The sequence below is a fragment of the Heloderma suspectum genome, chromosome 4 (genome assembly GCF_057233095.1).
Source record: "Heloderma suspectum isolate Gila_16-S chromosome 4, 16-S_ref, whole genome shotgun sequence".
Classification (NCBI taxonomy): Eukaryota; Metazoa; Chordata; class Lepidosauria; order Squamata; family Helodermatidae; genus Heloderma; species Heloderma suspectum.
In genome coordinates this window covers 285,710,683-285,730,755 of record NC_139461.1, presented here as the reverse complement: position 1 = coordinate 285,730,755, position 20,073 = coordinate 285,710,683, and the positions used below count along the sequence as shown (strand labels likewise).

At 44.3% G+C, this 20,073-nt stretch overlaps 2 protein-coding genes across 2 annotated transcripts in view; one reads left to right on the top strand and one right to left on the bottom strand.

Moving 5' to 3' along the window:
* Positions 1–20,073, top strand: part of KCNB1 (potassium voltage-gated channel subfamily B member 1) — a 299,115-nt gene that overhangs the window by 130,510 nt on the left and 148,532 nt on the right. The gene's annotated exons all lie outside the window — the stretch shown is intronic.
* LOC146348827 (peptidyl-prolyl cis-trans isomerase FKBP1A-like) lies at positions 2,668–3,181 on the bottom strand. Its single transcript, XM_084854108.1, has one exon. The coding sequence runs from the start codon at positions 3,179–3,181 to the stop codon at positions 2,855–2,857; it is 327 nt and encodes a 108-aa protein (XP_084710234.1). The 3' UTR covers positions 2,668–2,854.

Genomic DNA, 20,073 nt, shown 5'->3' with positions numbered 1-20,073 from the left:
CATATTGCAAATGGGGATGCTGAGACTGAAAGGATAGGGGCTTGCCAAGGGCCACATCGTGGATTTGTGCCCCATGGATTTCTGCCATGCCAGGTCTCGTTGCAAGGCAGCATGGTTGGACATGAAATGAGTATGTTTCCTGGGTACAGATTTATTCAGCATAGCTACCAAAAGGTTGGTATTGTATGGGATCAATTGGTTCTTTTGGGGAGAATGCCAGTGTAAAGTCTACCTAGGATTTGTACGATTAGAGACAGAACGTGAGGACTGAAGAGAATGTAGGGACCAGGAGTTCTAACTTTCTTTATTTTGGCTTCCCTTAAGAAAATAAACCTGACACCCTGGTATGCAACTTCTGCTTTGTTTCTGCCTAACTGCTTGAACCCTGGTCCTGCCAAGGAAACAAATGCTCCAGTATTTTTTACAACTCAGCCTTCAACATACTCTTCTGATGCCCATCCTTTGTGTAAGAAGCAATTCTAAAATCCTCAAGGCTCCCAAACCATGTACGGCATAGAATTATTATCACTAGATAGTTATGTGGCAGCTCGTATATATGATGTGTTGCAAATGTGAACGTTCACCCCAAAACGCAGTAGGAGCGTGAGATGAATGGGGGAAGGAAAGTTTACTTCAGGGCTTTTTGAGACTTGTACGGTAAACTTGGACACCAAGCATTGCCTGAGCAAGTGAGTCACGTGTGGGTGTGTGTATATTGTTTTTTGTTTGAAGAACAGAATGGAAAGATCATATAGTTCCCTGGCACGGAAACATGGAACAAATCCATGGAGTTCACCCGAGAATCCTCCTTTCTGGCAGGATTTCCATCAAAGACACCTAAATGGCCAGATGACATTTGTTGCTCTGAGATGCAAGTGCCCATTTTTAAGGCAAAGCATTATCCATTCCAGACAGGGCCTGATTAACGGAAATGGGGCCCCTCTGCTGAACTTTTTCTCATCTGCCAGTATTCAGAAAAACAAATAAATATGACACATATCAACACAACATACACAGACTACCCCATTGTCTGATGCAACCTATCCTACTCTCAAAATTTTCCATGCTAGAGATAATATTCTAGTCGTTGTCATGGAGGTTTACTACCTGTTGCTTAAATTTTACTGCCTCCAAAATATGGCCAATACTTCCCAATCTTGTGATAATGCTTGGGATGGATGAATCCATCAGTTTGCTTGCTTCTTCAATCAAATTTTTTCCATCCCAAATATGAAGACATTTGTGAATTGTGGTAAATTCTTATCAAAAACTAACTGGGGAAAAATCTCACCCATCTGGAAAGAATGCATAACAAGACGTTTTTCATCTTCTCTCATAATACTAGAACTTGGGGGTGGGGGGAGTCACCCAATGAACTTCACTGGCAGTAGATTCAGGATAAAAGGACTTTTCCAGTTTATGGAATGTGCTGTTACAGGATATGGTGATGGCTGTGGGCTTTGATGGAAATAAAATGGGATTAGACACATGTATGTAAGGCAGGTATGTCAATGGGTATTAGCCATAATAGTTAAATGTAACTTCCACATTCATGGGTGGCTACTAAGAAGAGGGCCCTTTTTGCTGTGCCACCCCAGTTGCAGAATGAACTTCCCAGGGAGGCTCGCCAGGTGAAGACCTTTTTATTTTCCCAGGCATTTTAGTGTTTTAGTTTGTGCTTTAAATCTCGTATTATATTTCAAATATTTGCACTGAGGTTAGGTTCTATTTGATTATAATTTTTTATACTGTAGTTTTAAACCTTTGAATTTTTATGTTGTATTTTATGGTTTTAATTGTTGCGAACTGCCCAGAGAGCTTTGGCTCTTGGATGGTATAGAAATGAAATAAATAAATAAGGTGGCATATTTCCCTCTATTTCCAATGTTCAGGCTATGCATGCCATTGCTTATGTAGACAAAATGGGACCATCCACACACAAGGAAGATATCAGCAGACTTGAGGGAACCTTAACATTAGAAGAAACTTATTAAGAAAAAACCCTAACTGGAGGGACCCCCCAAAAAAACTGCTGAAATACCAGGCTGTAATCAGGGTCATGTGCGTTTCTGATGTAGACCTACTATCTCTCATTAATGCCTGCATCATCTTGATGCTGGATCTCGGAGGGGCACTTGATGTTGCAGCAATGATGTGTGAAGTGAAATGCATGTCAGAATGTAAGAAAAAATCCTGCTGGATCAGGTTAATGACTAATCTAGTGCAGCATCCTGTTTCCAACTGTGGCTAGCCAGATGTTTCTGTGAGGCCCACAAGCAGTGCATGAAGGTGATGTCATTCCACTGGTGTATTCCCTCTGCCCCCTCCAACTAGAATTTAGAAGAACAAGTGATTGATTGATTGATTGATTGATTGATTGCATTTCTACCCCACCTTTTTACCTCTTGCAAGGAACCCAAGGTGGCTTACATTATCCTCCTCCTCTCCATTTTATCCTCACAACAACAACCCTGTGAGGTGGGTTGGGCTGAGAGTCTGTGACTGGCCCAAAGTCACTCAGTGAGCTTCCATGGCCGAGTGGGGACTAGAACCCAGATCTCCCAGCTCCTAGTCCAACACTCTTGCCACTACACCACACTGGCTCTCATACAAAATTAAAGAACTTGACCCCCCAAAAAAGCTGAGGTTTACAGCTTGTTGCTTAAAAACATCAAAAATCAGAGGAAAACAAGGAAGGAGAGTCAGAAGCAGAGCCAAGTGACCCAAAACATTCAAATCAGGGTGGATGGTTACACCAAGAGTGTAGTGGATAGCTGGGAACGCTCCATACAAATTCATGTGCATTCATCTTGAAGCAAAGATTTCCGGATTTCTCCATGTGCCAAACCTCTTGTCATTCCAATTTGATAAGTTCCACATCAAATATTAGAGTGGCGTTGGGTGGGATGATTCCCGGGTGGCTGGTAGAGCCATAGGCATAGTCTGGCGAGATTACCATCTTGGCCCACTGGCCAACACTCATCTGGGCAACCCCTTCTTCCCAGCCGAGAATAACCTCCTGCTTGCCCATCACAAACGTGAACGGCTTGTTCCTGTCACGAGAGGAGTCAAATTTTTTCCCATCTTCAAGCATACCCGTGTAGTGCACCACACAGGTCTGTCCGCGTTTAGGAAAGTTCCTCCTGTCCCCAGGGGCGATGGTCTCCACGCGCATGCCCATCTCGCCCAGCCCACGGCGATGCCAGTCCCAAATCCTCACCGGGAGGAGCTGCGAGTCAGTCAGTCAAAGGAGCAGCAGCAGCAATGGCCCCGTGGGAGCTGCAACAAAAAGGTACAGCGTGGAGTGTCCCCTGTTCAGGAATCCTGATGCTCCATGCTCCAAACCCCTGCCACAGTTTGCTGTCCCCACCACAACAGTCAGTCAGCTTTCTGTAGCCACTGAGCACACTCAGCCCCAACTCGGCTTAAACATAAAGAACCATCAGAAGGAAGAGCTGGACCTGGAAGCTGCCTGCCAACACTTAGCACCTAGACAACAGACTGAACAGGCAAGCACCCAACTCACCTGGTCAGTCTTCCCCTCTATGGTGAGATGTATTTGTATTTCTGTTTAGGAATATAGGAAGCTGCCTTATCCTGAGTCAGATTGCTGATCCATCGAACCCAGTACTGTCAACACTGACTGGCAGCCACTCTCCAAAGTTTCAAGCAAGAATTTTTCCCAGCACTACCTTGAGAGGCCAGGGATTGAACCTGGGACTTTTTGCATGCAAAGCAGGTACTTTACCACTGAGCCAACTCACTAAATTTGCATCTATCTGTATACTTTAGCATATGGAAATCATATGCAAACCTGTGTCCTCTTTGTTGGTGATTTATTTCCTCATTTTTCACAATGGGTAAATGGCCACCCTAATAAGAACGTAAGAAGAGTCCTGGGATTTCTTCACAAGGAGCTTTTATCCTGCTATTGAGATTGCTCCTTCACAGAAGTTTGAGGGCTTTTTACATGATGCAGTGAACCTCCAGGGCATCTCCTGCATTAAATGCCCTTTGTTCCATTTTTAAATAGATTGCAGATAATGAGCTATCAAATTACCCCCTTGTATTCCACTTGAGTTCCCTCTGTGAAAAGAGAAAAGCAGCAAGAAGAGGAGCGAGATCAATGAAAGATATGGAAGACTCAGATATGTGGGAGATGGAGGGGGAAAGGGGAGGGGGAAAAGGAAGCACATGAAAAAGGGAGTCGTCGTGATCCTGCATTTAGAATGGAAGCAGAAAGGCCCATTTTAAATACATGATTTTAGGCTGGTGTAGAGATGCTCCTGGTCTGCCAATCCAAAGGTCCATCTAGTTCAGCATTCCGCATTCCAACAGTGGCCAACTTCTAGGGAGCTCACAACAGGATGTGCAGGGTGAAGCCTCCCCCTGTTTGTCTGCATCACCCAAGTATGAGAAATGTCAACATTGGCTTCATAGTCACACGTCACACACCATTGTACTTCCACTATATGGCACATTTTAGAACTGAAAATATTAAAATGGCTTGGAAGCAGAATCCAGCGCATTGCTTAAGTGTGTGTTACATTAACAATGCTCTTCAGCAGGTACGGGGGTGTTTTTAGGCCAATGACTCACCCCCACTCACAAATTCTTTGTCATCCCAAATGATAGGTCCTAGAAATGCCATCACTAGCCTTCAAGCGCTAACATCTGCTGAGATGATGCTAGGCTTAACATTTCTAAATGCTCTGTCTGTGACACATTTCCAGACAGCAGGTTAGAGACTTGTTAAAACTCAGGCAATATTTGATTTCCCCCCCCTTTCCTTGCTAGAAAACCAGATGGTGCTAAATCCCTATGGAATATATAGCAAGATGTGCTTCTCCTTAGGTAACTTTTGCATTCTTTGTTGATATTTGCATGATGGAAGAAAGGAGATGATAATATTATTTCTTTAGGATGTGCAGCAACACATCCAGGTTGCATAAAACACAAATGTGGTAGGATTTCTACCAGTGCCAACTCTAGGCTTTTGAGGGCCCTTGGGCAAGACACCTTCCATAAGCCCCCTCACCCACTGAGTCCGCCTTCATGCCACCATTATAACCAGCTGCTGTTGCTCCTCGTCCTCTTTCTCATCATTGCTACCACTTGCTTGCTTGACAGGCAGAGAGCCAGTGAGCAAGTAGCAGTGGCATCTACTGTTCCTCCTCACCACCACCCTTGTCTGTGCTAGAGCGAGAGGCAGGTGAACAAGTACGTTGCCATGGTGAAGAGGAGGTGCAACTCCAGGGGGCTCTTGTCAGTGGGCACCTTCTGGGGTGTGGGCAGGTGCCCAACCAAGCCTACCCTTGACGCCAGCCCTGATCTCTGCCCAGGGCATTTTATAGTCTAAGAAACCATTAAGCAGGGTGTTGTGTGTACTGTGATTTGGCAGGAGCCTAGAATTGATACTAGGCACAGAATTAGCTCCATAAGAATTGCAGGTTGGGTTTTTTTTAGAGCAAGTGTATAGCCTTTATGATTGCTCAACAGAGGACGCATTGCTAGCACCAACCCCAATACCAATGTGCCCATTGGCCACACACCCTCTGGCAGCCACTTGTCTGGAGTTAGGGGAAAGTGGGCCTGTATGCATAATGGTGTGAAGAAACCTAGGGTTCCTTCACATGGGCAAGAATGCTGATTGGCTAGGGTTCCCACTTGTGTGGAAGAGCCCTATGTGGGTACATTCACCTTCACAATAATGTTGAATGTGTAGCTGCTGGGTGTGTGTGTGAGACTAGTACTGTGATCCTGTTTGCTCCTCAACACTTTTGATAAATGCATGGAGCAGACATTCAACAGCCTCAGTAAAGCAGCTTTATATGTCCTAAATAATTCAGGCATTATTCAGTTGGCATACAGTACATCGAAAATGTAGGCTGAGTGGATACAAGTAGAGTGCAGGCTATAGTAGGATGGTAATATAATCGCTCCACTAGTGGCTCCACTATGGGCCAGCTTGCAACAGGCCCATATTTAACGCACCTACAATCAACTCACTTCCAGTAGCTTTACACAGCTTATTTACACCATGGCCTCCATGTGGGGTAGATGTAATTTAGCATGTGCAAAGTTGGTTATGTGACTGAATTGGAATTATGCATGGGCCGGGGGGGGGGGGGAATTGGTGACATCACAACGTGAAGGTGGTCTCAAAATATCAAGGCTCTTTCTTAGCAAAGCAGAAGTTCCAATTCTGTTTTCTGTTTTCAGTTGCAAAGCAATGCTCCTTCCCGCAGCATGCAGAAATGGAAATCTGAAGGCATCCAAAGTCTCCATTAAAAGCTGTGCTAAGCCTTTACATCCCACTTAATGCCTGAAATTGTATCCTGATATTCAGAGCTCTGGTAAGGTGAAAAGGCTATCAGACAAACGTCTCTCGCTTTAGCTTTTCTTTCTTCTCGGGGAGTAGGAATTAAATGCATTTCTAGTTCCTGTCCTGCATATTTGCACCTGCGGGTGCATGGGCTCAGGAGCTCCTAATTATATTAGATTCTTCATTTGCACACTTAGGGTATGCTTGCATTGTTGCCTTAAGAATGGCAGGCAGCTGTAAACACTTCACATACTTTGCAACTGGGTAGGAACTGCCTGTGGAAGCCACAAAGGCATTCTCCAAGTGGACAGATTAAGCTTGTCATGCACACCTTATCCTCTATTCCAGGGGTGTTGAACCTCTTTCAGCCTCAGGGCCAAATTCCATTTCAGATACTCTCAGGGGTTGCATGCCAGCAGTGCAGTCAGGACTGAAGGCAAAAGGGAGCAGGGGCAAAAATGCTGTCATATTTTAGCTGGAAGCTCTTACATTAAGGCTTAGGAGAGGCATTTGTTCAACCTTTTAGAATGGGGGAAAATGGCATGAAAGCTGGAAAATCACCAAATGGCTGGTGGTTGGAGGAAAGGGGGTGGGGCCAGGGGAAGGGGGCATGGCCTTATGGGGAACCTTGGAGAGCCAGATTGGGACCCCAGGTGGACCAGATTTGGGCCTCAGGTTCAGCACCCCGGCTCTGTTCCTTGTTTGTCCTGTTTCTTTAGACCAGGGATGGGAAGGGCCATGGATTTCCCCCCACTCCTGGTTTAGATTCTGCATTATTTCCAGAATAGTGTCCAAGACATTCCTTATCCTATGACTGTAAAAAGGGTCTCTCTGTCTTCTCAGCCCAGGTAGTCCTTTAGTTTAAACATGGAGAGACTTCATGGACCCAAGTTCATGGCAAGGGAAGGAATGTGCTGGTGGGGGTGGGGGGAGTACGTGAGCCAGAGAGTTGTGTACTTATCACTAAACTATGGTTTAGTGTTATATCTGAATTGTGGATCTCCAACTTTCTCATAAGAATGTAAGAAGAGCCATGCTGGATCAGACCAAAGGTCCATCTAGTCCAGCATTCTGTTCACACAGTGGCCAGCCAGCTGTCAGCAGGAAACCAACAAGCAGGACCTGAATGCAACAGCACCCTCCCGCCCATATTCCCCAGCAACTGGTGTACACAGGCATACTGCCTCTGATACTGGAGGTGGCTTATAGCCATCAGGACTAGTAGCCCTTGATAGCCTTTTCCTCCAGGAATTTGTCCGATCCCCTTTTAAAGCCATCCAAATGGGTGGTCATCACTACATCTTGTGGAAGTGAATTCCATATTTTAACCCTGTGCTGTGTGAAGAAGTCTTTGTCCTGAATCTCAGCTTCATGGGATGACCTCAGTTTCTTGTATTATGAGAGAGGGAGAAAAATATCTGCCTATCCACTTTCTCCACACCAGGCATAATGTTGTACATGTCTCCTCTAATTTACCTTTTTTTCTAAGTGAAATACGCTAAAGTTAAATGTCCTTCATCCCTGACACATGCAGTGTTGGTGGCACAACTTCATACAACTACAAGCACAATATAATACAATATGGCGGTCTTTTTAGGACAGGTACGATAGTAGATGCCCATCTGAATGAGAGATCTCCACCCTGAACCTTGCCTTTTACTCAGGCTCTGTATCCCAATGCAGTCTGCAAGTGGCAATAACCCCTTTTCTCCTCTCACAAGAGTTTGCTTTTAATTTCTAATGGCTTCATTAGTATTATGGGTGGCTTTCAGAAGTGAATGTTAGAGGGGAAATTTGGTGTAGTATCGCTTATGGCTTTATATTTCTTATGAATCCTAAAAGAAACCACAACCCTTGTGGCATTATAGAGAGTAATAAATTCAACTGCTGGATTATTTACAGTTGTTTTACTCCAAAGCAGCTTCTAGTAGGAAATAGTAAGGCAACAGCTATTATATTCCCATGAAATGCTATCAGTAAATGACCATTGGTGCAGAAAGATATGATACAATGTGCAACAAATGAACAAGGAAATAGTCGCTCTTGTTCTTGATTTAAAGCTGGGAGGAGTCGGGGGGAGATGTACTTTTGTGCATAGGATTAACAGCATTGTTACGTTATATCTTTGGGGTATTTCCTTTCCCTCTGAAACATTTTCTCAAAGGTAGAATGACATTCTTCCCTATAAGAAAGTTTCTGCGCTTTTTCAAATAACACATTATTTGGATTTCTGCTGATTGTGGTCCTTTTTTCCTTCTTGACAAGTTGGGCTTTGCTTAGCATTTAAGATACGATTAATATATGTAGAAGTGGTCAAGGATATGAGAATCAGACGGCGGCATAATTTGGGACTATTGAGTTGCAAGTAAACATATCATTTCTTTTAACCCAGTGCCATTAATACTGGTTGGAAAGCTGAAATTCAGCAGCTCACGTTTCCCCCGTCACAGCATTCCCCCTATCAGGGAAAGCTGCATCTATTGAATTTCTGTCTGTCATGCAGCTAGTAAAGACACAGGAGGCCAGCAAGGAAATAAAAAGATGGGAACCTTCATGGGAAGTAACACTGGCAATATATTTTGTTCCATAGACAAGTTGTCAGCCAAAGAAGAAGACCATACCCCATCGAGCAGAAGTTCCAGTTAGGCCAACTCTAGAGGATGCTGAGGTCAAGCATTTGCTTGGGTCTGAAGGAAAGCAAGGAAACCATTCTTGGTTTACACAGAGCGTGGAAGATGGTCAGAGGCAGACAATAGTGTTCTCAGTCAGGTGGTGGTAGTCCATTGGTAGAATACTGGCTTTGCAGGGAGAAATTTCCAGATTCAATTCCCAGCATCTCCAGTTAAAGGAATCAGGTAGCAGGTAAGATCAAAGACCTCTGTCTAAGAACATGAAGAGTTGCTGCCACCCGGAGTAGACAATACTGGGTTAAATGGACTAATGGTGTGGCTCAGTAGGGGAATCACTCGAACCCTGTCCTACGTTTGCTCCGCCCCCTGTTACTGACCACACCCTGTGTGTTTGGTGGCCATGTGACAGAGCCTTACAGATGGATGCACATAGGAACCCTTCACACAATCACTGAATGCACCACTGCTGGGGGGGCGTGGCCAGTGTATACATCAGGGTTACCCTTTGTAAGTAGTTGTGGCCAGAAAAGGGTGGAAGACATTGTCCATTGGATTGTTATCTGCGTAACTCCCCTAGAGTTAGGTTTCTGAAAGAGATTCTTGAAAGAGTTCCTTTTTTGAATGGTAGAGGGATTGTTACCTATTTAGTGATAGGGAATAATATATTACATATAAGGTCTCTACATTTGCCCTTGCAGCCCAACACACTAGAGACACATTTATTATACAAAATGGGGTTCATTGTGCTGGGGATCATCTCATGTAAAATGTATTTTTAAAATCTGATTACATTGTATGTTTGTGATGACCAATGGTGTTTTAGCAAATAAATCTGACCAACTGACCCTGTGCAACACAGTATCACCGTCACATGTTCTTTCAATGCGTGAGAGGGTTCAAGTGAACCCCATACTCTAAGGAAGTTTCATTTGCTCCATTAGCAGACTCCGCCTCTTTCAGATTAAGGGAATGCATTGCCCAAGGGCAAAAAAATAAAATAAATTCCGGTCATTGGCCATAAATTCCATGTTAAATAATACCATGATGTTGGGAAGGAAAGCAGAAGATTGGGGAGTAATCTGTGGATGGTTTGGGAAGAGGCAGTGTTCCTGCACTTCCATTTTGCCAAGAGGAGCATCCCCTGTGATTACCCTTTTACTCTACATCTGAGCAGAATGCAGATTGCCAGCTGTAATTAATTCCACTATTGACATACACACTAAATTACTTTAAACAGTCTACTGAATGGCTCCTCCAAGAATATGATCTTTATTGAGAGAATGATGAATCTACTGAACTTCCAGAGACTCCACTGGGAAGGGAAAGGGGTAGTGGAAGGCACTGGCTAAGACTTAGGTTCACATCGATCGTGTTTTTGCTTTGCTTTTTAAATGAACATGCCTTGGAGAACTGGTACAAGCTTGGTATTGGAAAAGGCAAACGGCATTCCTCGGTTGAAACTGGCCTCATTGTTTGATGGCTGCATTTGTGGCCATAAAATGGCTGTATTTGGAGAGATGGAAGGAAGTACAGATTATCTATCCCAGCCATCCCCAAGCTGGTGCTGTTCAGATGTCAGGCTACAATACCCATCATTTCCAGCTATCATGGCCAAATGGTACAGGCTGGCAATTAAGGGAGTTGTAGTTTAACACATCTGGAGGACCCCAGTTTAATGAAGACTGTTCTATCCTACCCTACCCACCCCACCTAGGGTGGCCACTTATGCATAGCCCCCAAAGAGGGAAAGCAACACCAAAAAAGAGGACAAAAGAGGGTTCAGATTTGCATAAACTTTACATATGCTGATTTATATATCTAAATGCACATGGCTACCCTACTCTCATCCCCATGAGGGCCATTTGCTTTCCAACTCCATTGACTTTACCTTCCCTAACTTTTTATGAAGGGTGGTATACAAATACCCTCAATAAATAAAATAAACCCATACAATGTAAGCTTTCCAGAGGCATCATCTGGCTGTTGTTGGAGATGGAATGTGGAATAGATGGTGCTTTGGCCTGATCCAGCCTGGCTTTCCTTATGTGAGGGGATAGCAGCCTTCAAATATTGGAATGACTTGTTTTATTCTGTTTTAGAAGGCAACATTAGAACCAGTGGATGAAAAGTGTAGAGAAACAGATTTCGGCTAATGTTAGGAGAAACTTCCTTATGGTAACTGCTGTTTGATGGTAGAACAGGCTGCCTTGGGAGGTGGAGGACTTTTCCTTGCTGGAAGAATTTAAGCAGAGATGGAAAAGCTATCTGTCAGGGATGCTTTAGTTCCTGCATTGAGCAGGAAAGTGGACTAGATGACTTCCAAGCAGGGACATCAGAGAAATCTGCAATGGATTCCAAGTAGTTTGGATTTCTATGAATCCAACCCATGGATTCTACAGCGGACCAACTATTTCCAAGTCACATGAGCTCTATCGACTTGTGGACCTTTTTTAATTATTATTTTGAGGGAATTGTATGCAAATTTAGTTGTACAAAAATACAAAGGAAAAAACCCACCAACCAAAAATGTGTATTTGACCCCATAGGCTAAAGTGTGAAAATGCAGATTTGGGGGAATTTGCACATTTTTCTTTTTCACTTTTGGGGAGCTTTGCACAAATTCGTATTAACTAATGCACATTAGTGCTGATGTACATGAGTTAACGAGGATTAGTGTTAATGCAGTGAGTTAATGAGGATTAGTGTTAATGCAATTTAGCGCACATGCAAATTAGCACAAGTAGAATGAAATTCTCCTACAAAAAATCCGATTCCATCAATGAGCAGACAATCGAATGAAGAACGCCTGACAGTCCATGAAACACAGATGGAAATATCCGTGCATCCCTACTTCAAAGGTCCCTTACAACTCTAAATATTTTTGTTATGATCTTGTGATTTTATTTTAGTAAATAAGTGTTTGGAAAGGAAGCACAAAAAATGCAGCAGCATAACATCACCATAACATTGGTGTTGCTTTGGTGCAGAAAGTTGAGTTCAATGCCGCTGCACCAGAATCAGCCACTGTCACCAGATATGCTACAATGGCATTGCACAAAATGTTTGAAAAGAACCAAACACAAAAAGTGTGGCTGAGTATATGGTTTTTTCTCTCTTTCTTTGGCAGTAATACTTTTGAAAAAGTGATCTTTTGATTTATTTTTTAAAAGCGTCCATAGTCCGATTGGCATGGGAGGAATTTTCAACCTTCTCCTGTAATCTGCCCACTGCCAGTCAGATAAGAGGCAAGAACATAAGAACATAAAGAAGAGCGCTGCTGGATCAGACCAAGGGTCCAATGTATTGGCCCCAGGAGCGTAGGCAAGTCATTTATAGTGTTAGAGGGGCCTAGAGATCCATAATTCTTGCTTAAGTTCATTATTGGTGCAATTCCCATGCTAGTAAGCCTCTGAGCATGTGCAGATGAGTCAAAAGGCCGATAAAACCCTTCTTGGTGCATTCCTTGCTAATGAGGAGAATCTTTATCTCTGATGTGCCTGAGAAGCAGAGTTTACAGGTGGCTGTGCTGAGAACCTAGTGCTGTTAGTCCATGCTGGGAATGCCCACTAGGGGGCACTTGCTGCTGTTATGCTGCTTACTGCTAACTAGGGGTGGACGAAAGTGACTTACCTGTCCTCGAAGCTTGTTCGCGGTGGGGGGGAGGCGCTTCGCTGCTCCCCCCGCGAAGTTCAGGCCAGGGGGGGAGGCTTCCCGCCTCGCCCGGCCGAAATTCAGGCCGGGGGGGAGGCTTCCCGCATCGCCTGGCCAAAATTCAGGCCGGGGAGGAGGCGCCTCGCCTCGCCCGGCCGCGAACTCCAAAGTTTTTTAAAAAAAACACAAACGCCCCCGTGACAGGCTACGTGACGATTAACGTAGCCTATCACGGCTAGATCTGCAAAGTCAGCCGTGATAGGCTACGTTAATTGTCACGTAGCCTATCACGGGTGACTTTTAAAAAAAAAAAAGCGCGTACGCTAATGGCGGCCCCCATAGGGAGCCGCCATTCGCGTTCCTTATTTGGTCGCTGTAGTCTACGTAAATGTTTACGTAGACTATGGCGAAAATAAGGGCAACGCAAATAGCGTTGCCCTTATTTTCGCCGTAGTCTACGTAAACTACAGCGACCAAATAAGGAACGGGAATGGCGGCTCCCTATGGGGGCCGCCATTATCCGTACGCGCTTTTTTTTTTTTTTAAGTCACCTGTGATAGGCTACGTGACGATTTACGTAGCCTATCAGGACGGACTTTGCAAATCTAGCCGTGATAGGCTATGTTAATCGTCACGTAGCCTATCACGGGGGCGTTTTTGTTTTTTTTTTCTTTTCTTGGAATGGCGGCGGCGGCAGCCGGTCGAAAGACCGGCTGCTGCTCCCGCCCCGCACGAAGACCCGCCGAACCGCCGGCCGGACCCGCTGCCGGGAGGGACATTCGGCAAAGGTAAGTCCCGTCCCGGGGGGGGTGCAGGGGGGTGCGGAGAATTTCTCCCCGAAACTTGTTCCGAAGTTTCAGGGAGAAATTCTCCGCCATCCCTACTGCTAACATGTATTGTATAAAACCCATTTGACCCAATGGTTCGTGGTTCAGAGAAGCTGTCTGATCCAACCATTGGTTATGCCTGTGTGCTGTGAGTTGCCCAATAAAGTACTCCTTGTAAGTAAACCTTTGACTCCGATTTATCACTATCTTGGCACCTCTAACCTAAGAGTTCAACGCCCACTGCAGGGGCGACACAGCCATCTAGTCCAGCATTCTGTTCACACAGTGGCCAGCCAGCTGTTGACCAGGAACCCACAAGCAGGGCATGAGCGCAACTGCACCCTCCCACCCACGTTCCCCAGCAACTGGTGTACATAGGCTCACTGCCTCTGGCACTGGAGGTCGCACATAGCCATCAAGACTAGTAGCCATGGATAGCTTTTTCCTCCAGGAATTTTTCTAACCTCCTTTTAAAGCCATCCAAACTGGTGGCCATCACTACATCCTGTGGAAGTGCATTCCGTAGTTCAACCATGCGCTGTGTGAAGAAGCCCTTCCTTTTATCTGCCCTGAATCTCCCACCAATCAGCTCCGTGGGATGACCCCATTGGGTTCTAGTATTTTGAGAGAGGGAGAAAAATGTCTCCCCATCCACATTCTCCACACCGTGCATAATTTTTGTAAACCTGACATTCTAAAAAATAATAAGAGGCTTTTGAACTCTGTGGCACTTCAAAGCTTTCTGTGTTTGCAGGACTGGCCCAAGAGGTTTTGCTGCCTGAGGTGAAGGACAAGATGGCGCCCTGTCCTCATTCCATATACAAAAGCCAGCTGGACTGGCAATGGGGCAGCATATTATACCATGCCACAGGCAGCAGGCTCATTTAAGGAGGCCCAGATCAGGTTGCACAGCATACAGAGCTCTGTCCTCCAATGGAGGGGAGCAGCTGGGAAACTGCTATTGCCATCCCCTGGAATCTGCCGCCTAAGGTGATTGCCTCACTCTGCCTAATGGCAGGGCCAGCTCTGTGGGTTTTACGGGAATGCTTCGAACTGAGAGAGACAGAGAGAGAGAGGGAGAACACTGGAACTTCATATTTCAGCTGTAGAGCAAAGCGAGCAACATTTTGGAACAACCCTAATCAATGTGTATATAGTTTTCCCGAGTTCAGTATGTGGTCTCTCTATTACAGAGGTAGATGTGTGAGTTGATGATTGATATGTAGTCTTATAAAGGACCAAATTGCTGCCAGCACTTGCAGGCAGCCATTGTTGCTAACTGGGCCTCCCCTTATATCTCCCTGTGGTTGGAGAAGCCAAAGGGAATTTAGCAAATCATTTTGGCTCAGCTATTTCTTCAGTGTCTGGATTAGGAAATGGCATAGCCCTGAGCAAGACTGGGAAATGTCTCTAGTACTGAAGACAGAGAAACGGCCTAATTGACTCACAAATGCCATCTGTGTATTGATGTTCAAATAACTGTTTTGACGTTTCCCCTATAAACAGGTAGCTAAAGCTGAAATGTGAACACTGGGAATCAGGATCTTTTCCCATAAAAAATAATAATAAAGGGCAAATTGGAAATACTAAATATTGTACATTTAATATCATGGCTCAAATGTCCTTTATGGTGGATGCCTCGGGTGATTAATAGATTGAACCACAAAATATGTTTAAGTGCCTAGTTCTTTGCATTTTGAATTATGTTTGAACATTTCCTGACTGGGTGTATATTGCATGTCAAAAGGAACTCTGACGTTCTTTTAGCTCCCAAATTCTGTGGCCCTAGAGAATTGAATTTTTATTTTATTTTTTATAAGGTTAGTTAATCTGTATCCTGCCCTTTGCATCTGAAGATGCCCAAGGCAGCTAATTAAAAAAATGATATAAAAACACTCTGTCATATAATTCAAATACAATTATAAAAATAAAAAATAGGCAAGATTAAAAAAAGAAAATTTTATAATATTAGTGACAATTTACCGCAAAGGATGCCACACAAATCTCCCAATGCAGAGCATTCCTAGGACAGAGTTCCACAGAGAAGGCTGTTCCTCACATTTTTGCCAGTTATGCCTCCAATATATAGATGGGATACAGAAGAGAACCTTCTCAGCCAATCTTATGGGGCAATTTGTACAGGAGGAGATTGTGATGAAGCCATTCCACCTGTCCTGCGATGTAGGACTAGGTTGGAGTGCACTTTATGCTATTTACTCATGAGTAGGCTGCTGCTGCTACCACCAACTTATTTTCCCTGACTCTCAAGTAGGTGGCATTTCAGAGATGTGGGAATTAAGCAGAGAATAGGAAACTACGTTTAGCAAGCCCTCTGGTCTCTGCCAAGCCAAGGCCCAATCTGTACGTTCCTTTTACTTCCCCTTAAAAGCTTGTAATGTGGACGACTAGCTAGGCACATAAGTAAGACCAATCCATGAGGTAAATAACAGATTCGGTCAATCCCAGCATTCAAACTATAAATGAAAGGTTTGTTTAAGATCAATAAAGTAGGAGAAACTAGATGAAGAAGGAAGGAAGGAAGGAAGGAAGGAAGGAAGGAAGGAAATGAAACAGTTCTAAGGATTCCCTCAGGGGTGTCAAATCTCTTTCAACCTGAGGGCCAAATTCCATTCTGGAGAAACTGGAGCGGGGGGGCACATTCCAGTAGAAGTCAGGGCCAAAGGCGAAAGGGGCAATGTCGAAGGTGAAAGGGGCGGAGCCAACATACCAAAAATACCAGCATATCGTAGCTTAAACCTCTTTCTGCCAGTAACAAAGACTTAAGAGAGGCATTTCAACATTTTAGAATGGGAGAAAAGACTGCACAAAAGCGGAAGAACCACAAAGCATTTAGTAGAAAGGGACATGGCCATCTGGGTAACCCTGGAGTCCATCTTGGGATCCCAGGCAGGCCTGATTTGGCCAGCGGGCCAGAGGTTCAAGACTTAGATAGACTTAGGGCACAATCCAATGCACGTTTTTACAGAAAAAAATTCTACAAGTCCCAGGTGGGAGTTGTAGGCCTTCTTCTGTCTAAATATGCATAGGATTGCACCCTTACATAATATTGAATAATTGATGTAAGTCTAGATTTAGACATAAGCTCAAGACTTACACCTTAGTTAGACTGACAATATTCAGCAGAGAGCGCAGGACAAGAAGTCCTGGTGTGCTATGGTCTATGGGGTCACGAAGAGTCGGACATGACTGAACAACTGAACAACAAATATTCAGCATCATACAGGTCCAAAGCTGGTATTTCTCCACCAAGTGTTCTTTGAGAGACCCAATGAAAATCCCTTATTTTATTCTGTGTATAGACAGTTGGGTCTTGACAAACAGATGGAGGAAAATATCCATTCATATAGGATCCTGGGCTCTCCAGGTCCATCACTTACGCAGGGATGAATGAAACAATTTTAGACTACTTTTTATTATAATGTTGTATTATGTTATGTTGTGTTGTGTTGTGTAGTGTTGTGGATTCTATTTTTGTGTGTGTGAGGTGTTGTGAACCGCCCAGAGAGCCTCACCTATTGGGCAGCATAGAAATGAAATTAATAATAATAGTAACTTCAACTAGAGATGGAGGGACTCACCTGCATCTGGCTTGGTCAGGCACTCACTGAGCTGCTGCTGCCCCCCACACACACACTGCGCGAGCTTTGTCACAGCCTAGCGAGGGTCTGACAAAGCCATGGGGCCACCTGTCCTCTCTAGCGAGCCACCATTGTGGTGGGTTGTGTACTTGGTGGCTGTAAAGGCCCCTTTTATGCAACATTACAGGTGTGAATGCTATGCACTGGCAACTCCCTAGGGAGGACAAGCAGCTCCCAAGTGCTTGCTGAGCCACGGGGTGCTCACCAAGCAGGCCCACAAGTGTCCCATGGTTTGGCGAGTAGGGTCCGGGAGGGCAGGCAAGAGGGAGTCCATCAGACTCCACCCCCCATGGACTCTCACAACATCCCTAAGAACAACAACAACAACAACAACAACACCTGGCACATTGTTTGATCCATGGAAGTAGCTTTAGAAGATGTAACTTGGTGATAAGGTTCTTCTTTCCATCCTGTTAGACAGTCATGTATTTGGGATGATACCTAGAACATGACAAGGAAAGGGTCATGGTATGGAGAATTCAACCCTTGGGGCTAGATCTAAAGTACAGGTACTGCACAGTTATCATGTTCTCCACAGATACAGTCCTTCTAGTATCCTGGTCTCAAAGTTAAGCTTTAAACCAACAACATTACTGAGATGATCTTGTGGACAACTGATAGAAAAGAATTATTTCCATTACATTCCACAATGCTCCAGAGGAACCAATACACAGGAAAATTCAAAAGCTGCTTGAAGCACCTCTGGTGAAAAAAGTCACTTAAAATGTCTTCTCATGGTAACTTGTAACTGCTTACCGGAAATTGGCTTGTTTCAGACCCATGCTTGTCTGAACACCCATTTGGGGACTGTAGCTGCTTTGAGGCATAATGTGTGAATAAGTCCTGGGGCACAGAATCATAGAATAGTAGGGTTGGAGGGGGCCTACAAGACCATCGAGTCCAACTCCCTGCTCGATGCAGGAATCCAAGTCAGAGCATCCCTGACAAGTGGCTGTCCAGCCTCGTCTTGATTGCCTCCATTGTGGGAGAGACCACCACCTCCCTAGGCATGTTCTTTGCCTTTATCAAAGAGCAGTTCTCATCATTACTTCCTCTCTATGCACAGCATTAGGGCTCCAAAGAACGTATCCTTTGCCCCCTCCTTTAAAAAAAAAGATTAAAGGGGGGGACCTACAGCACTTTAAAGGCCATTTGTGTAAGATGTGATGAAGCATGAAGTGCTGAAGTTAAGAGCAAATTGGTAACTTGGTTGTTTAGTGGGAAAAGGAGCAAGAACAATCATGCAAGAATCTGGGACAAAGAACATTAGATTCTGCTTGTTTGGCTTCCGCCAGCAGTGCGTGGTTTCACAACTGCAAAGCAAGTAATTGGTTTCCTAGACTGAGCTCTCCATAATGTACACTGAACATAATGTATGCTCTGTGCATTTCTATTAAGGAATTGAGTTTTCTTCTCATGCAGAATTAAATCAGGGGTGGCTAGAGTGTTTGGCAGCAGGGAAGGCAACATGGTCACTATTTAAGGCCAAATGGGGCACTTTCGTACAGTAAATGAGTTAATCAGACCAGGATTGAAAGCTGATTCACATGAACAAATTGGCCAACTGAAAAACCCTGGCTACATCAGTGCTACCATTACATGCCAATTCCAAATACAGAAATGGGGTTGATGATTCAGCTTGATGAGATGACAGAATCCATACCCCGGTAGCTCTAAATATCCCTTTGCAAATCTTTCTGAGAATGAAATTGTGAAGTTGGCCCAAGAAAAGTACAGAGACATCAGATGTTAAACCATGGGGTATTTCCTTATAATTATAGAGATTAATAACTTGGAACACTCACCTGTATAATTTACTATGAGCACAGTAACATTGTTGATTAACCTCTCCAAAAAGGATACACTGCAAGTGGACAACTCTGAAGGCGTATCCAATATACTAAAAGTCCCGAACAAACCCTTAGCTTCCATTCTTACCTCTCGATGCAAGACAAAGCTTCTGTTGCTGAGGAACTATGATATTTCCATCTTGGATTTTGCAAACAAGTTAGCAGTAATCCCAAACTCCAGGCCATAGACCATCTCCCTTCTGTAGAGGTGCTGGTTGGGCAGAGTGGGGAGTTTGTCCTCTACATTTGCTATTATGGAAACTGATTAAGCACTGCACAGTGCTCCATGATTACCTTGATCCCTCGTACAGAATGACCGGAGTCATCCTCCCAAACTCGAGCCCGTAGTCGTTGCTCAGTAAATGTAGGATGCATCACAAAAGAGGAAGGGTCAAATTGAAGCAATTACAGGATCCCTTCAGCACATACCTGACTCCGTGACCAAAGAGTTATGAGCAAAAATGCACCATGAGCAAAATAGTTATATGGAGTTTGAGTGCAATAAAGAGAAAGGGTCAGTGGAGGCTGGTGGCCCCAATTTCAGTGGGGCTGTGGATCCATTCTGGGTTTCAATCAGAACCAGCCAGAACTCTAAAGAAGCTATCCAAGGTGGGTTCAGCACCTTGAATAGCTCCTTTAGAGTTCTGGCTGGTTCTGACTGAAACCCAGAATGGATCCACAGGCCCACCGAAATTGTATCCACGAGCCTCCACTGGAAAGGGACAGTTTTGCTATCCTGGCATAACAAAGACTGAACAAAGACATATTGACTTTAAATACAAGGTTAACAAGGGTTCTGCTTGTTAAAGCCTTCTGCCTACACAAGTTCCGTCAGCATGGAAGAGTGTTCGGAGGATCATTCCACAGGTCTCTTGTAAATCATATGTAACGTAGCCATAATTTGTGTTTTCAGATGGCTTTTCAAGTGATCAGTTATTAGGAACTCTTAAGGTTAATCCTGTAGTGTGGTCTGGCCATTGGCAATTACTACTCAATTCTCATGTTTTCCAGCCACAAAATGAATAACAGAAAAGCTTGCTAGATTTGCAATCGTGATGTGTATGTCTGTGTATGCACTCATTCTTTTCATCTCACCTCTGAGCCATTTAGCCTTATCTACACCAAGCATCC